This window comes from Verticillium nonalfalfae (genome assembly GCF_003724135.2).
Source record: "Verticillium nonalfalfae strain VnAa140/NRRL 66861 chromosome Unknown scaffold_65, whole genome shotgun sequence".
NCBI lineage: Eukaryota > Fungi > Ascomycota > Sordariomycetes > Glomerellales > Plectosphaerellaceae > Verticillium > Verticillium nonalfalfae.
Window position 1 is genome coordinate 140,592 of NW_021167290.1, and position 22,900 is coordinate 163,491.

General features: G+C 57.2%; 6 protein-coding genes across 6 annotated transcripts; 2 read left to right on the forward strand and 4 right to left on the reverse strand.

Moving 5' to 3' along the window:
• Positions 1-3,342: 3,342 nt before the first annotated feature.
• Positions 3,343-4,541, reverse strand: D7B24_007826 (uncharacterized protein; the record flags this gene model as incomplete). Its single annotated transcript, XM_028641930.1, has 3 exons — positions 3,343-4,102; positions 4,245-4,435; positions 4,515-4,541. 3 exons carry the CDS (start codon positions 4,539-4,541, stop codon positions 3,343-3,345), a joined length of 978 nt encoding a protein of 325 aa, XP_028494205.1.
• Positions 4,542-5,349: 808 nt separating this feature from the next.
• On the reverse strand, positions 5,350-8,269 carry D7B24_007827 (uncharacterized protein; the record flags this gene model as incomplete). Its single annotated transcript, XM_028641931.1, has 6 exons — positions 5,350-6,956; positions 7,008-7,180; positions 7,239-7,312; positions 7,363-7,374; positions 7,428-7,691; positions 8,237-8,269. 6 exons carry the CDS (start codon positions 8,267-8,269, stop codon positions 5,350-5,352), a joined length of 2,163 nt encoding a protein of 720 aa, XP_028494206.1.
• A 2,794-nt stretch (positions 8,270-11,063) lies between these two features.
• On the forward strand, positions 11,064-13,836 carry D7B24_007828 (uncharacterized protein; the record flags this gene model as incomplete). Its single annotated transcript, XM_028641932.1, has 4 exons — positions 11,064-12,497; positions 12,553-12,714; positions 12,770-13,198; positions 13,252-13,836. The coding sequence occupies 4 exons, from the start codon at positions 11,064-11,066 to the stop codon at positions 13,834-13,836; spliced, it is 2,610 nt and encodes an 869-aa protein (XP_028494207.1).
• Positions 13,837-14,649: 813 nt separating this feature from the next.
• Positions 14,650-15,876, forward strand: D7B24_007829 (uncharacterized protein; the record flags this gene model as incomplete). Its single annotated transcript, XM_028641933.1, has 1 exon — positions 14,650-15,876. The coding sequence occupies one exon, from the start codon at positions 14,650-14,652 to the stop codon at positions 15,874-15,876; it is 1,227 nt and encodes a 408-aa protein (XP_028494208.1).
• A 1,128-nt stretch (positions 15,877-17,004) lies between these two features.
• Positions 17,005-18,396, reverse strand: D7B24_007830 (uncharacterized protein; the record flags this gene model as incomplete). The annotated part of the gene is made up of 2 exons (XM_028641934.1): positions 17,005-18,093; positions 18,157-18,396. 2 exons carry the CDS (start codon positions 18,394-18,396, stop codon positions 17,005-17,007), a joined length of 1,329 nt encoding a protein of 442 aa, XP_028494209.1.
• A 1,604-nt stretch (positions 18,397-20,000) lies between these two features.
• On the reverse strand, positions 20,001-22,870 carry D7B24_007831 (uncharacterized protein; the record flags this gene model as incomplete). The annotated part of the gene is made up of 5 exons (XM_028641935.1): positions 20,001-20,126; positions 20,181-21,515; positions 21,713-22,378; positions 22,612-22,707; positions 22,778-22,870. 5 exons carry the CDS (start codon positions 22,868-22,870, stop codon positions 20,001-20,003), a joined length of 2,316 nt encoding a protein of 771 aa, XP_028494210.1.
• Positions 22,871-22,900: the final 30 nt, after the last annotated feature.

A 22,900-nucleotide genomic window follows, 5' to 3' on the forward strand; every position in this document is an offset into this window, starting at 1 on the left:
TCAGACTACACAGTCTACCGTTGAAACATGACACAAACTGTGCAAGACCCAACAGTATGGGCGGGACAGGGCGCCCCAGGGGAGCAAAGAGTTCTCATCATCCATTCAGCCTGGACCGAGCCGTTCATTCTCCGCCAGTGCGCGGGTCTGTGAGTGCTCTGACCTGACTCTTGTCGACTCTCCACCATACACTCTATGTTCCAGCACGGTTCGGCGGGGAAAGCCTGACTGTACCAATACGGCCTTGTAGGACACCCCTGATGACGACCCCACGATGGCACGGGAGCTCTCAGCTATGGGACGGTCAAAACTAAGAGACGGTAGCGTGGCCTGCATGGTCTCCGACCGATAGCAACAGGGCAACGAAGGAAGCCATATGGCTTGGACTGACTAGTGTGTAGGCAGGGATGGATGGATGATGGGCAAAATGCTGAAGACTGCGTTTCCTGGCAGTCTTGGTCCAACATGACGGCTCCCCTGTTGACCCTGTGGCCCAAGACTAAGGTGGTGACGACCAAATTAAGTCGCCGCGGCTTAGTGCATGTCTCGTCGCACCGGCCGGAGGAGCGGGCTTGCTGGTGATGCCTGAAACCTTGCTCACGCTTTCGAAGTAGCACAGCAGGAAAGGGCTGCCTATCCGGCGGTTGGAGACATGGGAATGGCCACGATGAAGAGGGTGGTCCTTCGCAAGCCTCGCCCTTGCTGCATCGCTTTAGTGCTTCGAGAACACATGAAGTTGCAGTGATCTGCCCGTCAAGACTCTCTCAGCGTTTCTTTTGTTCTCCCTGACGTGCGCCATCCCTGAAGCCGGGTGGGCGGGATCAGAGTGCCCGTGTGCGGCCAAGCATGACCATGCAGATGCAGCACTGGCCTCTTCATTGGTCTAGTCTCGCCACACGATCGATGCCCCGTTGAGACTGGGGCGACGAAAGCCACGCAGGTTGAAGATCCGTGCGTGTCAGGAACATCCTCTTGGCAGCTTCGATCCTTGCAGACGAATATGAACAGACGGCTCATTCAATGATCTGGCGACCAGTCCGAGCGACAGCAGAGATTCCGGATTCCCAGTTACGCCCGACACCAGGCTCCCGTCCACGGCACAAAACCACTCAGCTGGGAAGGCGACAACGGGGCCCTCGGCGCAGCGCGAGTGACGGCGACCTGTTGTTTCGTCAAGCACCCCAGCGGCAATCAGCTCCTCTTCCACAACTTGCTAAGCCATGCTCTACGCTTTGGCCCCTATGAAATTTGCCCACAGGCGGGCGCACGCAGTGATTGGGCCTTCGTGAGTAGAGTTCACAGCGAGCGCGGTTGTGACACACGACACTGTTTTCCCGCCGGGCGCAACCATATGCTGGCCCGGGGCCACGGGAGCATTCGACATGGACAATATTCATGCTTTGCAGACGTTGTACGAGGGAGGACGTTGTCCTTCATCAATTCGATGCGGTACACCGGGTGGCCCGCACCTCGTGTTGGGAAGTAACTTGCCCGCCAGCCGCCAGATCAACGGGATTGTGCATTGTGAAGATCCGGCGTACCACAAGAAGGGGGAGGGAGAAGAGCGGGCAAGGCTGGTGCGGCATGGGGGTGGCGGCCAGCGAATACGGCCCCTTGTAGCGGGAGGCAGCGCAACCGGCAATTGTGGGGAACCGACCTACCGATTTAGTACGGCCCCAGAGAGATCGACGGCGCCAGCGTGGCCGAATTAGTATCCCTAGGGGAGTTCACTGCCCCTTTGTGCGAAGTGAGACCTGGCTTTGGCCGGCGTGGGTTCAGCGGCGGATATCACGGCTGTGGAAAGGAAGGCGGGAGACGGGCGTCCCGGCAGTTGATGGGTGGTGATGGTGTGCATGTGGCGGACGATGATGACTGCTATCACGACTCAGTTGTTTGCTTCCGGGTGGGATACGGTGTATCATCATTCCGGTAGCATAGCAAGACCTTCTCGCCTTCCCAGATTTGACAACAGGATGTGTCAGAGCCTTAGGCTACACGGAGGCGCAAAGGGGCGAGAATCAGTCTGATCTGGCAAACAAGCACCGCGACAGGCAAAACCGGCACGGATTGTGTGGCAGCGAACACGGTGGACAGCACAACAAGACAAGCCTCAGAGGCCAGGCAAAAGGCGCAATCACCGAGACGAAATCTTCCTGGGCTACCCACCTGGGCAACCCAGAGTTCGTCGCATGGGATTCTCCGTGGCGGTGGCTCTTACGCTCTTCAGACACGACGTGTCTGGCACGGACGATACCAGCGTACTTAGCGTCAGGTGCTAAGACTGTGTGGAGGAGCTTGTAGCCACAAGCCCGAGTCAACGGTGTGGTCAGTCGGAAGGCGACATGAGTAGGAATGGAAAAAGCAGTGCATCGTAAGGGAGCTCCAAGGTTGCGATGCAGATGCACCGACTGAAGCGGATGTTTGCAAAAAGAAATATGAAAAAATGGGCGGCAAGCAGGTCACGGATAGTGCTGTTCATGGTGTGTTTTTCAAGATTGGCGACTAGAGACCGCGGGCGAGCCCTTGCAGATAGACACTGAGGATGTCGCTCCCTCGCAAAAACAAGTCCCCGTCTCCACGAAGGATCCGGTTCAAAAGAGGGCGAGGGGGGGGGGGAAGCAAGAGAAGGGTAAATTAGCCTCTGAGGAACAGGCTCGCTGGATACAGACCATTCGAGGGCGAATGGTCTCGTCCCCTGCGCCACCTCCTCGTGGGCCGGCCTGGCGTGTCACGCCTCATTCTGCCTATTCGCTAGCTCGGCTGAGTCCTTGGCCTGGGAGTTCATGGTCCGGCATCGCGCGCAAGGCTAGCCAAAGACTGCGATCATCTGTTTACTTCTCTAAGGACCAGCGGACCGAAATGGGTTTCTAGGGCTATTTCTCGGCAGCACTTCGTTAGGACCCTTTGCGTGTTTACTTTGCTTTGGTGAAATAGGGGTCTGTGGTTCACAAGGTTTTTGAGCGGGGGGGGGGGAGGCTGGAGGGGTGATGAGATGGTCTTGACTCGGGAGAGTTCAGGCGCGTTTCTGCCGTCGCCAAAAGGGACAGCCGGGTCTGGGGCACCGAACAGGCATGCTGCACGAGTGACGTAGAGGGCGCGTTCGCTGGCAGATGCGGCCTTGCAGCTTGCCGGGCAGCGTGCTGGGAGCTGTTGATGATTTTGCCGCTTCGGTTTGTGTTGCATGGCGGATGATGGATGGTGTATTCCGGGGTGTGCTGTGACGAGCAGGAACGCATTTCAACATGATGCAAGACACGACTCGAGGGGAAAGAGGTAGAGTGAAAAGCCCACCGAAGCAATTCGCAACCGGCTTTCTTGTATTATGCTCTTCAGCCGCCCGTGCTACCTCTGCTCATCACCTTCCTCCACCCCAGGCTCCGGCACAGCCTGCGGCCGGTAGACGGGCTCCGTGACGGCATCGTGCAGCATGCCGCTGCCGTCGTAGGGAGTGTCGTCTGCCGCGCTCAGCCACCACATGCTCCTCACGTGGTCGAGCACGCCCTGGTCGCCGGCGCCGGCGAGGCGGAGGTTCGGCGGCGGTATGTCGCGGGCGCGGGCGGCGTCGGCGGCGAAGGCGCCCGGGTACGAGGCCGAGTTGTTGACGGCGGCGCGGTTGGGCGGGTCGCGGTTGGGCACGAGGACGCGGGAGGCGAGGTCCTGGAGGAACTGGAAGACGTTGGCGCCGGCGTCGTAGCGGCCGAGGTGCGGCGTGGCCCAGTTGAACTGCAGCGAGGCGAGCTGGGCGTAGTGCGTGTACAAGGTGTCGTCGGTGGTGCCGCGGACGGCGCGCGGCAGGGCGGTGCCGAGGAGGAGGCCCGTCACGCGGTTCGGGCGCCGGGCGTCGGCGGCCTCGTCGTAGGTCAGCAGGATCAGGCTGCGGCCCGGGAGGACGCCCGGGGCGAGGAGCGACGCGATGAGGGACGAGGCCCAGGACGTGGCGTGGGCGAGGGACGTGGTGCGGCCCGCGTTTGCGAGGTTGGGGACGACAAAGGCGTACTGGGGGACGGCCGCGGCGGCGACGTCCGCGTGCAGGTCGGCGAGGGACTGGAGGTTCAGCAGGCGGGTGCCGTTGAGGTTGATGCTGTCAAATGTGGCAAAGGGGCTGCCTCGTGGTTAGCCGGGAGAGCATGCTAGGGGCATCGTGGAAGACAGGGCTGAGAATTGGTACAGAGCAGAGCAGAGCAGAGCAGAGCAGAGCAGAGCAGAGCAGAGCAGAGCAGAGCGACGGGGCGCGCGTCAATTACCCCTTGGAGCCGGCAAAGCGGAAGCTGTTGGGCAGTTCCCTCTTCAGGGCGTCCCAGAACTGTTCCCTCTCCTCCTCGGGCAGCTGGAGCAGGCCATCGTAGTAGGCCTGCAGCTTCTCGTGCTTCTTCTCGACCTGGGCGTAGGACTTCCAGCTCTCGGACCGGGGACCGCTGTGGCGACCCTGCTTGTTCTGGCGACGTCGGTCAGCATGAGGGAGGAGGAAGGGAGGAGGAAGGGAGGGGGGGCTCGTTCACGGCGATAGAACATACAGCGTTTCTCCTCTTGCCGCGACCCATTGCGACTGATGATGGAAGGAACCGGGCGCAAAGCGGGCGAGATTGCCAATTGAACGGATGATGATTCTCACTGTCGTGGGCGTGGGCGAGGGCGAGAATGGGGCGGCGGCGGGCCTGGGAATGAGCATGCAAAGGAAAGCTTGTGTCGCACGCGCAGCAGAGCTCTCTTCTGGGATGAGGTTGGGAAGTCGGCAGCCGCCAGAAAAAAAAGTCCGTCTCCAAAGTTTCGGCCGTGACGGTTTTCCCCCGCCATTGAATTGGCCCGCCATTGAATTGGCCCGCCATTGAATTGGGTGGGGGCCATGCATCTCTGGAGGGACAAGCGGTGGTACTTACGTGACGAGCCCCTCAATGTGTCGACACAGGGCCTAGACTGGGAGGAGATATGTACCTTTTCAAGCAGCAAGCAGCAAAACTACCCCACGAGGAGTGACCGTTTTCATAAGGGTACCGTCTCGACATACGGAACCCCGCCAAAACGGACACATCACGGTTGAGCCACGGATTGGTTCTTGGTTCTTGGTTCTTGATTCTTGCTATCATTTACACGGTTTCATTCTGGCTAAGGAATCCTATTCTGCAAGAAACATCCTGCAAGATTCGAAATTACATATATATATATATATATTTAATAATAATAATAATAATAATAAAAAAAAAAAAAAAAGGGAAGAAAGGAAAGAAAACAAACGATACTTGAAGTAGAGACAAGCATACTGACCTTACCGTCCACACCTTTCCGCTTACCCTGCCTTCACCCTTGACTTCCTACCAGAAAACCTCAGCTCTCCGTCTGTTGCTGCTGCTACTACTGCTCCTGCCGATACCCCCGGTAGAACTGCTCATCCTCTTCAGTCTGCTCCACAGCCTCGTACGGCCCCTGTGCCGCCGACACCGACCGCGGCTGCTGCGGCACGGCGTACTGCTGACCCAGGCCGACGATCAAGTCGGGCGACCCCAAAAAGTGCTCGCGGGGGTCATAATGTGTAGTAGTCTGAACCAGCTCCATCGGCGGCGTCACCGCGACATCTCTGCCCAGCCGCTTCCACCAGGGGAACCCCGGCATCCCAAACACGGACAGAGAGTGCGGCAGATGGTTCAGCACGAGGACGACAACGTACGGCATGAGCATCGTCATCAAGACGAACGGTTTCTTGTTGTAGTTGTTGAAGTACTCCGTGTCTTGCGACACACACGCCACGAGGGCGATGCCCGCCGCGATGACAAAGTTGAGTGCCACCCTCACCTTGGCCCAACGGGTCCATCGCCCCATGTACGCGATGCAGTAGAGGACGTTGGACAGCGCGAGAAAGGCGCCGGCGCACACAAAGGTGTACTGGAAGAGAGTGCGGAACCGCTTGGATGCGCGTTTCCCCACCTCCATGTTCAGCTCTGCCGTGTCGCCAATGTACCGCGCCTTGATTCCCGCGTGTTCTCTGGTCGCTTCTTTCGTAAAGTCAATGTCGAATGCCTGGAGAAGAAGATTGTCCAGCGTTTTTAATACTTCCGTGGCGGCCTGGTCCCATGCCACAAGGTTTGGATCCGTGTCAATCTCTTCCTGGCTTGCGGTCTGCAGATGCTCCTGGAGCTGTACGAGGTCAATGTCGCGCATGACATCGAAAGATGAATTGATGGCGATCTGTGACCAGCAGTGCGTGACTGGGTACTGTTTCGTAAAGTTGCTGGTGAAATTCCACAGGCTGTCTGTTAACTCGACAAACGCCGAGGTCTTGACCATGTGGTTGAAGCCCGTCAGCAGGCTCAATTCACTCTCTGCAATCTTCCAAACCACGATGAATTGGGCGGCGCCCTCCATGAAAAGAGTCATGCACAAGTGAAGCGGGAAATGCAGCAGCGTCCAAGTCAGCTGCCGCCATCGCGGGAGATGGAATCGACACATCCAGTCAAAGTAGACCATGAAGACGAGGTAAATAGTGCTGACAGCCGCAGTCACGACGCCAATCGTCTTGGGGGCTGCACCACTCGTCAGCTGGGCTCTAATGGAATACGGAGTCATCCGTGGTAGACGAGACGCACTCCAGGCATTGTGCCCACTCTCGACAACAGAGGTGACCGAGTCGCATGCAATAGCAACACCCTCGCCAAAAATGATCAGGGTGAGAAGACTGATGCGACGAATGAGGTGTGTGTCCTGGAAGCTCAGGATCGAGTAGAAGATCGAGAGCACGGCATTTGAGGCCACTTCGAAAAATGCAATACCGTACCACATGTAAAAGATGCTACTATGCGCTCTGTCGAAAAGGAACGCAAGTCCAAAGTAAATGAATGCGGCCACTGAGTTGGAGACCACCAGAACAAGCAGCGGAACTCTTGCTCTGGTGTAGTGACGGACATGGAGAAGGACCATGCCGTACTCGAGTGCCAGACACAGCCTGGACACCATCAGGATGAACGCTGTGGCCTGTCAGACACGCAGGAGGAGAGGTTGTCATTGTTCAAACATACAAAACGTCTTGAACACCTGCGGATCCTGCTCGCTGGGGTCAAAGTTGGGCGAAACAACAGCGAAACCAACCAGGACGCCCAGATGAACTGCCCTGGCGCATCGTTCAAAGACGCTATCTGTGATGAAGCGAACGTCGAAGCAACCGGTCTGGAACCAGGTCGTCCACATCAGGCTGTACGGGTGAACCATGTAAGCAACGTGAGGGTTTATCCGTGACGCGGTCAACGTACGAGAAGAAGCCGGCGTATGCGACTAGGCCTCGTAAGCTCGTGACTTGTTGATTCTTGTTGAACAAGTTCAAGCACTTCAACGTTTGCATCAGTAGCCGTTTAGGATCGTCTACACTGGAAAGACGGGGCTCACAGCCTACGTCGTGTGCCGTCAGTAACAGAAGTCCATTTCAAGAGGTGGCCACTTACAGCCAGAAACAGGTCGTAAAACACTTCCAAGTTTGTCGCTTCATTGTTTCTCGAAAAAACAGGCTCCTCTTTCGCCTGATACCGGTAACCCCAAGGCTTAACAACTGCTGGGATGAGGGTTTGCAGCCCGACTGACAAGGTGTCCGAGCTGGCGTCGTCCTCCTTGAGAGGGCTTCTCAGTAAGTGAAGCTTCACGTTGAGTGGCTTGTATTGCAGTCCGTCCTTGTCAGCCATGTTATCGCGCTTCCTCTTGCGATGCCGCTGCTGTCGGAACAAGCTTTGGGTCAGGATAATTCAAGCGTCGTAGAACACCAGCAAGCAAGCATCCGAGGCACATGGAGGGGTTATAGAACCCATGACGGGCCAGTCCAAATTTCAGCCCCCGAAGACCAAGAGGATGACCAAGATCGGCAGCCTCAGCTCGAGCCTTGTGCGACTTTGATCGTGATTATTCTCGGATGACATACCTACCTACCTACTCACTACAACACCACCCACACCCACTTTTCCAGGTCTTTGCTCTACCCTGCGAGCTCTCAGCAGCATCCGGCAACGAGCTCGGTAGTCTCATTCAGGCCCGGACCCTCGATGGATATTTAGGATGCGATCAAAGTGCATGAAGAAAATAGACATGGCGTGCCCGCTCGGCCACCGACCCGAACCCTGCTTCTCGCGGCCTACCCGCAACGGAGACAACTGCAGAATCGCGAACGCAATCACACCAACTCGACAGTGATCCACCCACCAAGTGCTGTGAAGACCGATAATCCTCGCTCCCTCGTCTGGATTCTAGGCCGGAATGGGCTGACGGCTGACTCGAACTGGCCTCCCTCTTCTCCCATGGTGGTGTGTGAGCAGTATGCCGTAGTGGATTACCGAGCTGATAAGGCGACGTGATTCCTGGGCATTGGAAGCCGAGTTAGTTACAGCAGACCAGCTCTGTGATGTGCTTGGTTTGTGCTACCACATCATTCTGAAAAACGAACGCTATTGACTGATGCTGGGCCCTGCATGGTACCATTGCCGTCCTCGGGGTTGGAGAAAGTGCGCGGAATTGCGGCTCAGCTTCACTTCGTAGCTCAGCGCCAAAGTGGTTCCCCGATACTATGGCTGGGTCGTTCAATGCAAGCAGGGCCCAGAGCCTTGCCTTGGGGTACACACATCCAACAGTCTGGCTTGGGGCAATTACGTAGTATTGCGATACGCTACCATGAAGACGTCAAGCTCGACTTACAGCACCAAAAGTCCGTCTTTGTGGTACGGTCATGTCGCGTGTCATTGCTCTGCCACGAAGGGCCAGAGATCTGAAGGAGGTGTTTGCTGAGATACGCCAAGCAACATCTTCTAACACACACAATGTGCAGCCTATCGATTCACAACCTTGCCATGTGCATGATTGACAAAGTCACCCTCGTCGAGACGATTTTGTCTCATGATCGTCAATTCAGCTGAAGCATGTGAGCGCTTATCCTGCACCTGCACCTGCACCTGCACCTGCACACATGCCTGAAAGTGAAGCCTGCTCGAAAACGCCACCAGCCTTGCCCACGCAGCTTAGCAACCGTTGTTCTGTGCAGCCTGCTGCGATATCAGCACTAAATGGATCGTGCAATTCGGTAACTCTTTTATACCAGTTTCCGCCACTACTGGTCTTCGAAACATCCCCATCGCCTCCCGCCCTAACCGCGACCTTCATTTCCTCACACCATCAGCCATGAGCGCCGCAGAGCAAGGTATTGCCGTGGACCATGTGCCACCTCGCGGACGCAGAGGTCTTGCTGCTCTGCGAGACATGGTGGTCGCCCGCCTGCAGGCGCTAGCCACTAGCGAAGACGTAGAGCCTCACGGGTTTTCTTCTGATGCCTTTGTGGCCAAAGGAGTTCCACGCCTGATTCCGCACCCTTACATTTGGTTTCCATTTTCATATTGGCGTTCTATGACGTTGCTCATCACACTATGTACCACCTATGCGAACCTGTCATTCATGGGTGTGTATTTTTACTATTTACTTGTCATTGACTTCGTGTTGTTCAGCACAAGCTCAATCCTGCAAATTTACGTCGCACGAATAGCACCGACATCGATCATTCTGCATTGGGCACGCAACACCATATTTGAAGTGAGTAGTACTGATTACATACAGCTGTATTCAAATACTCTAGAGCAGCGCTCACATCAAGCTGATACCTAGTCGGCATTCCTCCTACGGCTGGTGGCAAGGCTTGAAGATAGGGTGCCGCAACTGTCACCCTGGCGGATATACTGGACAGCGTACTTCACCTTGGCGATTCCCAACACGAATTTTGCGCTGAACTACTTGGAAGCTTGGAGGCTCCAACATTCCGAGTATCACATCTCTGTCTTCTTCGACCGTTCAGACAACGTCCTTCTGCCCTGTCCGGCGTTTGACGCACCGGAAGTGGACGACGCATGGGTCCTCAAGCATTTGTCGGTCTTTTATCGCATGTCGAGGATACACGGTGGGCTGTTACAGGCTTTGCTCCCCAAGTCACTCGAGAGGATCGAAGTCGTACAGGTACGTCCTGCACACCAATCACCCTCTGAATGGTTATCTTGGGCACAGTCAGATCTTGCCTGCATAGTCGGAGCCGCAGGACATGAAGTAAAATCTGGGCGGGCATGCACCCGAAGCGCGATGTCGGTTAACACTTCAAAGTCATCGTTCATGATAGCTGACTGATGTGTGATCGGCACTTTCAGGTGAAGGATGGAGTCAGCATAGGAGCCCATGTAACGACGCTCGACGTGTCCCCCAATATCTGCCGGGCGATCGAAGACGGCATGGTAGCCGAAATACCTGCTGGACACAGACGACGCGTGGAACAGTTGCTTCGACACCATGTGTTTCGTCCGACAATCTCGGATACTCCTCGGCAGGCTCTGAGGTTCGTCGTCGCGTGGGACGCGCATCCGGTTTCCTACGTTGTCGGTGTTCCTGCAGTGATAAGTATCGCTATTGCTGCGTTTTGGCCCATGGTTGCGGTACTCAAGTTTGGTGCGGATGTTCAGTCGAGCGTACAGACTGGCGCGGCGGTCGCAAGCTTCATCATCACGACAGGGGCACTCGTGATGGGTCTGGCAACTTTGTTCGACGCCGTTGCTAAGCAGTGATCGCTGGGGATGGAGACAGCTGGGTTTACTTGGATAACGGATCTCCAGACTGGAGATATTTCATCTTGAAGGTCAACGACGTCCTCTAGTCAAGGCAACTGCGCGTCCGACTGAGTGCGTGCGGTTGATGGCACATGATGTTTGCCCTGCGCTATGCTAGGCTGTCCTGCGGCAACCATCGTCGCGGGGTTCTGGAAATTGTGTAAACTGAAGCCAACATGGAAATCCTGAATCGTAAAGACAAAGCAGAAATGGCACCTGAAGCTCAAGCGGTCGTCGAAGTGAAGATGCACTAGACAATGTGCTTAGGTAATCTCAACCTCGACGCGTGTAACGCGTCTCTCCAGGACATTCGGCGCTACGAATCCCCCACAGCATAGCGGCAAGGGGTCCCAGCTCCCTGTCAGAAATGTCATGTTGTGACCAAATGCCCATCTGCGCTCCACCAGTATTGCTGCTCCAGACCGTCTGTAACGACATCGCGGGCCGTCGCCGACATTGACCATGAGCGAAGATGCGCCTTCGAAGCCCGTCAAGCGAGCCCGTTCGGGAACCAACGACGATGCTGCGCCTGCCACAGCTTCCAAGCGACGAAAGCTGAGCACATCGACGACCTCCAAGCGCACATCCCTCCACGACACCAATGGCCATCGCCCGAGCAAGACGGCTGAGGCTGACATCTACGACGTACCCGACTCTGACGGCGAGGCGCCGCCGCCGCCAGCACGAACTCGACTCCCCTCCGGGCCCAACCGTAGCGCAAAGAAGACATCAACGCCTCGCAAAGACCCCTACGAAGTGTCCGAGTCAGACAAGGGCGAGCGCAGCCCAGACGAAGACGGCAACAATGAGGATGCATTTCCTCCGACGCCCACGCGGCCCAGGACCACACCAGGCAAGACGCCCAGGTCAAACGGCACAGCTCGCAACGGCACCGCACCCGCGAAGACCAGCGCCTCGAAACCGCGAGCACTCAAGGAAGTCTCCGCAACTATTGAAAAGCCCGTCGAAGCGACGCCGGCAACGGGAGAGAAGATAGAGGAAACGATCCACGTTCGATCGAGCGGACGGCGCAGAGTCCCGACGGCCAAAGTGCAGGACAACACGGCCAGCGCCCGCAAGCTCGGGGACCCCGCCGCGAACCGGTCGCGATCCAACTCGGTGCTGAACACGACGCCCAGCGCGCAGAGGCATCACGAGCCCCTGAGGCGGGATGCGGCGGTGCCGCTGAAGGGAATCCTGACACCCTCGAAGCGTGCGGGGGATACCGGCAAACGCCGAAAGAGCGTTGCGTTTGGCGCTGCGCAAAGTCAGAAGGGCGAGCCGGTGTTCTTTGAGGATTTGCCAAATAAGTCGTCGGAGAAGAGGCCTCGCGGAAGACCGCCCAAATACCCAAAGGCTACCCCGAAGCCGGTCAAGTCGACACCTAGGCAAGTCGAACCTGTCTTGGAATCCGGGGACGAGGTTGAGGATGAGGTTCAAGATGAGCCGGTACAGAAGAAAGAGGAACCAGTGCCCGAGGTGGCAGAGGAGGAAGAGGAAGAAGAGAAGGAGCAGGAAGATACAGCCTGCTCGATATGCGACAAGCGCAACTCCAGACCTCCCAACGAGATTATTTTCTGCGACGGCTGCGACAAGGCTGTCCATCAGAAATGCTACGGCGTCCACGACATTCCGGAGGGCGACTGGTTCTGCAAAGAGTGCGTCGACAAGAAGCAGGCCAAGGCCGCGGCAGGCGCACAGCTGCCCAACTATGAGCACCATCTTCGCTCGCTGCAGAGGGTGCTGCTGGACCGATGCGTAGGCCGGCGGCGTATTAAATTGATCAACCAGGACGAGGCGTATACGAAGGCCTATCAGCTCGTTGAGCAGACTGTCTCGGCTGGTGAGGGCAACTCAATGCTTGTGATTGGTGCGAGGGGCTGCGGAAAGACGACGGTAAGTTTGATCTTTTAGTTTCATGCTTTCGATTCCGCCTGCTAACGAAGTGAAGCTTGTGGAGAACATTGTCGCCGAACTATCCCTCAGTCACAAGAGCGAGTTTCATGTCATCCGGCTCAATGGTTTCATCCACACAGATGATAAACTAGCTTTGAAGGAGATATGGCGTCAGTTGGGTAAAGAGATGGAGGTTGACGATGACGTTAATGCGAAGGTAAATACATGAAGCTTGCACCAAGAGAAATCATTATGATCACTGACCGAAACAGTCAAACTACGCGGACACAATGGCGTCTCTGCTAGCTCTTCTTTCCCATCCGTCGGAGATCTCGCAGACAGAGGAGGGGGTCACATCCAAGGCCGTCATCTTCATCATTGACGAGTTTGACATGTTTGCGTCTCACGCGCGTCAAACGCTACTGTACAACCTATTTGACATAGCGCAGGCGCGCAAGGCGCCCATCGCAGTGCTCGGCTGCACGACGCGGATGGACGTTGTGGAGATGCTGGAGAAGCGAGTGAAGAGCCGATTCAGCCACCGTCACGTATATCTGTCACTGCCAGCGAATCAGACGTCCTACTGGCAGGTCTGCAGGCAGGGACTGACGGTCGACGACGAGGACATGAAGGCAGAAGGCATTGACGAGGGTGTGCAGGGACATGTTGAGTTCTACCGTAACTGGAACAACATGATCAAGGTACGTGCCCGCCGTAGGTTTTGATTTTGGGACCCAGCCCCTGACAAAAGCAGGACCTGTACGAGGAGAAAACATTCAAGGCGCTCCTCCAGCACCACTACTACACAACCAAGTCAGCAGCGGCGTTCCTCACGGAGTGCATCCTACCGTTATCGTCATTATCAGTAGACGAGTTGGCCCTTGAGATTCCATCAGCATCAGCGACAATGGTCCGGCTCGCGGCCCCCAACTCGAAGCTGCATCTACTGTCGGCGCTGTCAGACCTCGACCTCGGTCTGCTCATCGCGGCGGCACGGTTAGATGTCGTGGCGCACACGGACACAGTCAATTTCGCCATGGCATATGATGAGTATGGCTCGCTGATGGGCCGGCATCGGGTGCAATCGGCAGGCGCGGGCATGATGGCGCTCGGAGGCGGCGTCCGTGTCTGGGGCCGTGGCGTCGCAGGCGTATCGTGGGAGCGGCTCGTCTCGTTAGGTTTGCTGTTGCCCGCAAGCCTGGGCGGCGGCAAAGCATCTGGAGGAGGGACGCATGGGGGCCTCGAGGGGCGGATGTGGAAGGTCGATGTTGCTCTCGAGGAGATTCCAGGTGGCGTGAAGCTCAGCCAGATGCTGGCAGGGTGGTGCAAGGCGATCTGATGCACGACCCACGATGTACCATTAGATTCCCGTGTACGACTCGAATACAAGTACCAACCAACCAACAGGGTCGCCAAGACTGGGAGGCTCTGCGCCGCCCAGGGTCCGGAGGCTGGCTGTGTGGGCTGTGCTTGTGCCGCTCGTGGAAAGCTGGCTGGGGGGTCCGGACAGCAAAGTGGGTATCCCTTGAGGCTGTTGCTATTTTGGGGGGCCTGCCTGGTCGAGGCTGCGGCTTGATCTCGAATGCAAGATGACGCCGGTTTAGGCAATTCCCGATCTGGGCTCAGTTGATGAGCTCTTGCTGGTCGTCTCTTCTTCTGTGTTCTTGTAGTTGCGTTGTACAGTACAACAGGTGGGCAGGCGGTTGGTCCTTCCTGCCGTGCTGATTGACCAGCACATGTTTCAGTTGTGCCTGCCATCCGAAGCGCTGACCTTGGCCTACCTACCAATCCTCGTCTTTGTGGAGCAGTCACGCACGCTCTCACGTCCCGCACGTCGTCATACCTCCATCCCTCCTGCCTGCTCGCCCCGAGCCACTCAACCGTCTCAGCGGTAGTCAAACTCTCACCTCAGCTGCGCTGCTCAGCCCCCACTCCTTCACGAGACACACGAACTCTACTGCTACATCCGCCTCAACCACCAGCGCTTTCTCTCCTTCTCGTCTTGTCGCACCCACCTTCAGCTCCTCAGCTCCTCAGCTCCTCAGCTCCTCAGCTCTTCAGCTCAGCCATCTCCCCTTGACCCTCACCTCCCTTACCTTACATAGGTACCTCACGACGCAATATTAAACAGCCAGCCAGCACGCCCTTCACCATGGCCAAACGCACAACATTCACCACTATCACGCCGCTTCCCCCCGATCTTTCTCGCGACGCGGTGCTCGCCTTCCTCCACAATCACCTGGAGATGATTGATCTCAACCCTCTCATCAAGGAACGCCACCCAATCCCCCCGCCTCCGCACGCCTCCGCCGACGAGCAAGCCTGCGTCTGGTACTCTCTGACAGACGAGATATCCTATCTCCCCGGAATTCCAGCCGCCTCCTCCGCCGTCTCGTATACCTGCGCCTTCAACGACCTGCCCACCGGCCTGCAGACCCACTGCTACGCACCCATGGGCCTCGACATTCGCGACCGCTGGTCTGTCGCCGGCACGCTGCCCGGCGAGGCCCCCGAGAAGCGTGAGCTGGGACTCAACGCCCCCTCCCAGGGCCTCTACCTTCGCGAGGACGTCGACATGCGCTGCAATGTACTCATGACTGGGTTTGTCAAGAAGACTCTCAAGAAGAGCCATGGCCAGCTAGTCGACAAGCTCGCCGAGAAGGCCCGCGCCGTCGCCGTTGAAGACGCCGGCCATGTCCAGGGGCAGTACCAGCATCAGCAGCATCAGCAGCCGCAGCACCGTCATCAAACGTCATGGCAATCCCAGATGGGCGGCTACTCCAAGCCGGCATACAACCACCAGTTGACAGAGAGCCAGCACAGCGTCTCCTCTGTTCACTCGACGCCTCGACACAGGAAAACACCGTCCCCACCTACTCTCGACATTCCGTCCTACTTGAAGCCTCCGACGCCCCCCGAGACGACCGCCCCGCCCTCTGTGGCAAGCTCGACGGCACACTCAACTCCCGGCACGGCGAACGACACGACCTCACCCAGCGCCTATCCTTCGCCCTTGCGCATCCGCCACCAGTCACACGCCTCTGTCGGTCACGACCTCGGCCAACTCTTCGACCGTGACGCGAAGGGCGATGTACCATGGCAGTCATTGACTGCGCAAAACCACCAGCAGCCTGTTGAGTTGTCCGGGACAGATCATGAGTATCCTGCCAGCAACGCCTACTCGGACTTGGCAATGCGTACGCCTTGGGACGAGGCAACACCCAACGCCACGCCGACCGAGGCGCAAGGGGCGGGCCCCGCAACCGCTGCGCACGGGCAGGCGTCGTGGGAGCCTAGTCATCCGGCAGCGCTGCGACCCGGAGGGACGACGAGGAAGCCGGTGCCTTCGAATAAGGCATATGCCGAGTTGGAGTCGTGAAGCTGTGGCATGAATATTCGCGTCGCGAGCACCAGATGGCTGCTGTCGGTTGAGCGATGGGACATCGAGGCGAACTGGAGAAGCTCGGATCACGAGGATGTCCGTCTCTGAGGAGTGGGAGATGTTGACATGGTCAGATGACAGATATACCCCTTAGCGTTGCTTGAGCTGTAGTAGGAAATCTATTGCGAGATATCTCCGGTCCATCAGCGTCTGTGAGAAGAAGCCTAGGTACAATGATCTTTCGGCTTGAGACGGGTTCGATCATGTAACCGTTGGTCGGGTACAGACTCGTCCCGGTATCGCTCTTAAAATTGGAGGCTTCGGTGGCCTACCACAAGTGTGGGAAATGGTGAGTGGAGGGGAGACTGATGGGTTCGGGCTGTCAGCGAGTGGTCCCCGGCTCAAACCCTTGGATCGATCAATGCGATCCGACTATGCGAAAGTTCGGATACGATTGTCGTACTTGGTGAGTCGGATGTAACGCGGGATCGAACATCACACAATAATTGTTCACCACACGCAGGGTCACATTGGATCGCAGATTAGGGGCTCATGTTTCCGGGATACCGCGTGCGAAGTCAATTGCTGCCAAGTATCTAGCCAGGAAAAACAGAATAACAAATGCAGAAAGGGTGGAAACAGAACCACCACTCGAATTACAGCAGGCCAGTCTCTTTTACCCCCTCCCCTGTTCCCCCTCGGCACACCTTCAGAAAAGGTGGAAGGGACAAAAGGGGGCAGGGACGGAAGAGACAGACGTAGAATTGCAAGCACCGAAAAATCCAGGACCCCAGGACCACAGACTCATTACCAGGATGCAGGTGTTGAGACAAATGGAATAACCACTTCATCCTCCCGATGCTCCCCGCCGCCAGGACCTCTAACGGACAGCGACGATGTGGGGCCGGGACCTCCAGTTAGTATAGATTGTGTGTTGTTGTTGTTGTTGTGTATTGGGTGGGCGCGTGTTGTTTTTTCTGAGGGGAAGTGTTTGCTCTCTCGGTCGTTTCGTTCTTGTTGAAAGAAGACAAAACATTCCCACACCCTCCCGCTCCCTTGTCCGTTGACCAGCTCTGTCCGGAGAGTGAACAGAACAAGAGTCGTCCCCGAAAGAAAGGAGGCGCTTTACCAGCCGGCGGCGCCGAAGACGGTGGCAACGGCGGCGATGGCCATGCCGGCGCACAGCAGGCCCTGCTGGAGCGAGGCGGCGCCGTTGACCTCGACGTGGTCGCCGGTGGGGTAGGGGACGTGGGGGAGGGTGGCGCTGGCCTCGCAGGCAGGGCCGTAGCAGGCGGGCTTGTTGCCGTCGTTCTCGCAGTGGGGACCGTCGCAGACGGGCTTGTTGTTGTGGGGAGGGGGCTGGGGCTTGCCGCAGTCGGGGCCGTCGCAGACGGGCTTCTCAGGAACCTCAGGACCGTGGGGGGGAACGTTGGGGTAGACGGGCAGGCAGTCGCGGCCGTCGGGGTACTTGCCGCCGTGGCACTCGGCGGGGTACTCGGGGTGGATGGGCTCGCAAGGCTTGCCGTCGGGGTACAGAGCGAACTTGCACTCGGCAGGGTACTCCGGGTAGGCAGAGTGGCACTCACGGCCGTCGGCGTACTTGCCCTCGTGGCAGTCGGCAGGGTACACGGGGTACAGCGGGTGGCATTCACGGCCATCGGGGTACTTGCTGTCGACGCAGCCGTCGGGGTAGCGGGGCTCGCCGTGGCAGGTGTTGCCGTCAGGGTACTTGCCGCCGTGGCACTGACCGGGGTACTTGCCGGGGCCAGCAGGGTACTCGGGGTGAACCGGCTTCATGTTGTCGTGGCAAGCCTTGCCGTCAGGGTAGTGGCCGTCGTGGCACTCTCCGTGAGGGTAGTGACCGTCGTCGCAGGGGCTGCCGTCAGGGTACTTGCCGCCGTGGCACTCCTCGTGGTGGCCGGGGTAGTGAGGGTGGACGGGCTTGACGTGACCGTGGCAGGGCTGGCCGTCGGGGTAGTGACCGTCGTGGCACTCTCCGTGGCCGTGAGGGAAGTGACCGTCGTGGCAAGGCTTGCCGTCGGGGTAGTGACCGTCGTGGCACTCTCCGTGGCCGTGAGGGAAGTGGCCGTCGTGGCAAGGCTTGCCGTCAGGGTAGTGGCCGTCATGGCACTCTCCGTGGGGGTAGTGGCCGCCGTGGCCGGGGTGCTCAGGAGTCCAGGGGTGAGGGGTGGGCTTTCCGGCGCACTCGGTGGTCTGTCATCATCATCATGTTAGTAAGGCCGCAGGGCGATCGTCAGGTCCAAGGGAGAGACATACGCGAGTCACAGTGCAGGGGCAGTCCGTGATTGTGAACCAGGTGGGGCCCTCGACGGTGTACACCTTCTCCTCCCAGGTGACATAGTTGGTAGGCTCAGGGCACCAGGTGGCGAGCTCGGAGACGACCTCGGTGACCGTGGTGGTCGTGACGGTGCCGTTGGTCTCCTGGCGGCGTGCAGGAACGTAGGCCGAGGCCATGCCGGCGGCGGCGAGGGTGCTGAGGACAGTATTGGTGTACATCTTGACGAATCGAGCGTGAAGGGGCGTTGAAGAATAAGGCTGCTTTGTTGTGTTGGGCGAGAGGGCGGTTGCTGAGGGTCCAAGAGAATGACTGGGGTTGGTTGCAAAAGATCGAACAAAAATGCTAAAGAGCGACTGTCAAAAGAGTGACTGATTGCGAGATGAGGATGATGAGGCAGAAGGGGAAAAGCACAACATCGAGGATGCCTCAACATTTATGGACGAACGACGACAAACAAACCCTCACCAGTGTCGGCTCCAGAACACCTACCACAACCATCTGCAGGGCTGGGCTGCCCAGATTCAGGCACAACAACACAGGATGGAATCCATCAAGGGGCGCCAACCACAGCGGCGGGCCCTCGCAGAGACATCGTTTCGGCTGAATACCGAGCGGCCATCGAACTCATCGAACGCTTATTTGGCCGATGTTGGGGTGCAGGAATGGCGGGAGGGCCCGATCGAGTAGACCAGCATTCCAGGATACTGCGAAAAACAATCAGCTCGGTTCGTCCTGTGGCCTAACCTCCGCCATTGTCTCTGGAAACAGGGCATCCATGGGTCGGTGCTTCGCACCTTGTGTCCAATGGTTCTGGTATGGCTGGAACATCTCAAGCCAAGGGACACGCCGCCGTCCTGCCTACTACAAGCCTGCTGAAAATCCAGACATGTCATGGTCATGCTGGTAAATTGGCGAATGCCGTGCTCCTCTTCCATTCTCCCTAATGCTCTATCGAAAGGAAGGGCGGAGCCACAAAGTTATCTGATGATGCTCTCTGCGCACGCGTGCGAGTGCATATGTACACATGGAACGCGAGACGCGTTCTGGAGTAAATTCCTCATCTGCCTCAGTAACCATACGTCCATCACATCGCCTGCCTTTGTGGGTTATTCCGAACGGACGAATCGGTATCGCACCTTCCTGTTCGTCGGCGACATTTGAAGTTTTCCTCCACATGTCGTTGAACAGAGACAGGGCTGGCAGGTTGGGCGTGGTGCGTGATGGACTTTTTGCTTCCCTCATGCCATCGGCCGTCATTTGGTGGCTCTCGTTAATTCGTCCCGATGCGAGGAGAAGGGGAGCATCCTCCCTTCCTATTTCCTGCCGGTCCTCCACCCAATGGAATCCAAGACAGAATGGAAAAGAGCGTACAATGTTGGAGAGTGGGAACGCTCTCAGGGGGGAAAAATAAAAAAAGGAGCATGCAAAGATTTCGGGGAAAAGCAATGCTCCACCCACATCTCCGACCGATTCATGATGTGTCTAAGATGGTCAATCCCTCGAACGCCCCTCCCCGTTTCCAAGATACAAATCAGACCCAGATGACAGTGGAGATGGGACCAGTCCGGGGAAGCAGGCCGACGCTTGTGGATCGTGGCCGCGATCCGTCGTAGATATGCACGATATTAGATAAGTGGCCCCCGTAACGCCGGGGCAGAGGGCGAGAAGCAATTATAGCCAATTGCGTCGAGCCGGCCCTCATGCAAAAGGTTTTCATGGGGAAAATGCGGGGAGTATGGAAACTCCTATTTTTGTCGCGAGCGTGAAATTCAACAGAATATCGGGTATCGGTCGAGCATTTGTTTCATTTTATTTGTTCTCGTCATGGCCGGTTCGACCGACTCTGGCTTCGCTCCAAGCCAGGGCGAATGTTGGTAAGGGAGTCAAAATCGTAGTGCTTCAAGGTGTGCTCGTACTTCGGACTGCGAAGAAACTTTGGCACAGAATCCTGGGGTCACCTGTTAGTACATGGCTCCGTTGTAAAGATGCGGCGAAGACTCACGCTAGCCATAAGCTTGAAGACGGCGTTCTGGGCGTCTTCAAACAGAGCCGTTACCTCTTGCAGCGTGTCTATCATGGCGACGTCTTGACCAACAGCCTTCGTCATGCGAGTTGCCAGGTTGTTGCGCAGCTGATGGTCAATATTCAGCTCGCAGGGGGATCCTGGGGCTAGGAAGGCGTTGTAGATGCCATAAGCTTGTGCCATGATTTCTTTAATCCCGTCCATAGAAGTAGAATTCGGGTTCTTCTGAGCAGAACGGATGGCGACCTTGCAGCTCCTGACGAAGTCGTCGACGTCAAGGTAGAACGACAGATTCTCTTCACAATGAGTTTCCCTGAGGTTCTCGCGGAACAGCAAGCGGAGTGCGGCATCGTTAAGAATCTTGTCCAGCCTCTGCGTGTTTGAGTCGCGCGCGATCGCATTGCGGCTTGGGTTGGTACCTTCGCTTTCAGAAGCTCGCCCCCTGGAGCCCACGTTGTTAATCAGGTCCTTGCCCTTGGCGGTGAGCTGGTAAATAGCATTCTTGGTGGGCTGGAAGACGTTGTGGCCGGCGTACTGCGACATGTGTGCTCGGTCTTGCACGATTGCTTCCATCAGTTCACACTGCACAAAGAGCGTCGCAATGTCCACAGCCTCCCTCCTGTCCACGGTTGTACAGCAGTCCATGAGCCAGTCTGTCGCACCCTTGCCTGTGAAAGTGTCGCGGTACGTCTTGCCATTAATCTTACGCTCGCTAGCCATCTTGACACCCGTGAGGCCATCCCGGTAGTCACTGAGCGAATCGGAATCTGCCGATGTGACGCTAGACTTGATGTTAGGGCCGTGTGTGCCGACGAATCGACGGAAGACAACTTCGACTGTGCCACGGTCGGTAATGAGCTTGTCGGTTTGGCCATCACGCTCCAGAATAACGAGCTGTGAAAGGGTAGACCCGATAAGGTCGGATGTTTGCTTCTGCTGAATGCCGTTGCGAGAGCAGAATCGATCGAGAACAGTGACGCCTTTTGGCGTCAGTTGCCAGACAGAGCCCTTCATGTTGTAGACCTGCTGATACTTTCCGTCGGCGGACTCAATGAATCGTGCCTCGAGGAACCTTTGGCAGATAGAACGAGCCATGTCTTTGGCCATGGAAAAGGTTGTCGTCGTTGTCGTTGTTACGATGCGGGAGGGGTCTTTCGGATCCGGCATGCGGTTCGACTGGGAGAATTTCAGGGAACCGAGATTGTTGATGGCATCTTCCGAGAGGAAAGTGTTCTCAACCCGAGTAAGGCGGACGCGATGCGCAGATAGGGGCAGTAGGCTGACAACAAGGGTTGCGAAGAGATCTTTGAAATCCTATGTGGTGTGTGAGCTTTTTTACAAGAGAGATCTGGGTGGGAGAGGGCAGGGAAGAGGGGGGCATGGGGATGGCGGGGTTGAGTGCGGCGGAATGCTCAACACGAGGCGAGGTCGATTGTCCTTCGAGACATGCGTCCCCGCGCACCATGGTACAACACATCAATTGAACAAGGGCAACAGCTGGCGATGCCTACCTTTGTGAATGGCTTGTCGTCGTCCGTCATGCGGAGCAACCGCGAAGAAGTTTGGTGCATCTTGTTCTCGACGGCTGGGATGCGGATTGGAAGAGGGCGGTTGGGATCAGTGTCGGAATAGGGTGAGGAGGGCACTTCGTTGGCCAGCGACACCTGACTCGGGTGTTTGCCCTCGGCGGCGAAAGTGCCTGTCGAAGAAGAAGCGGGAGAATGGTTGTTGGACCTTCGGTATCGTGCGTGTGCGTGCTTGTCCAAGTCGGTGGGGCTGAAAGCGGAATCGGCACTGGAGGCGACTCTGCCCAAAGCGGAATTGGAGGAACGCTGACGTATGGAGTAGTCGGGTTGTGACTGTGACTGTGACTGCAGGGTGGACAGCGCAGACTGCGTCTTGTCGATTGCAGCAGCTGCAAGGCCGAGCAAGCCTCCGGATCGCTGGATCTTGCTCGTGGAAGGAGAGCTGAAGTGGCCGATCTGGCGGTAGCCCGTCGAGGTGGAGGCGGCTTGGCCCTCGTGGGAGAAAGGGTCAACGGCGGGTGAGGAGGGAGCCGAAGGCGAGGCGAGTGAAGAGCGGCGACTAGCAACTCTGGTGGAAGATCGTGAGGTCGATGTCGACTGCGGTAGTTGATCTCGGATTGAGGAGCGGTTGGAATGGGAGATGGCGGCCATCTAACGGAGAGCACGAGAAGTAAAATAAGAGTATGTGGAAGGGGGCGGCAACGAGAACAGAGGAAGGAGAGGGGGGGTTCTTCGAGATAAAAAAGAACGTGACCCTTCAGAGAACGGGTGGAATAAGACGGAGGGGGAAAAGGCAGCGACGGTGCTAATGTACCATGTGGACTGCCAGGGCTCTAGCAGCAGCAAGCAGCACCTTTTTCCCAGGTTACCCTACCTTGCCTTACCTTGTTGTACCGTGCCTCCACAGGACTGGACCCGGACCTGGACCAGGACCTGGACTGTCGGATTTCGGTACTAGAGTATTCCCTGACCTGGTAAACCTGGTGAGAAGCGATGCGAGGCCGCTGTGGGTGCACTTGCGCGCACTTGCCTATGCACCCACCTGCGCACCTGAGGTCCACCACGGCCACGAGCGGACGGGTGGGTCCTGGGTCCTGAGCGGGTCTGATCCCTGTAAGTTGCGGGTACTTGGTCGAAGTACATGCGACGGAGGGTTGTCCTATGCGAAGGTTG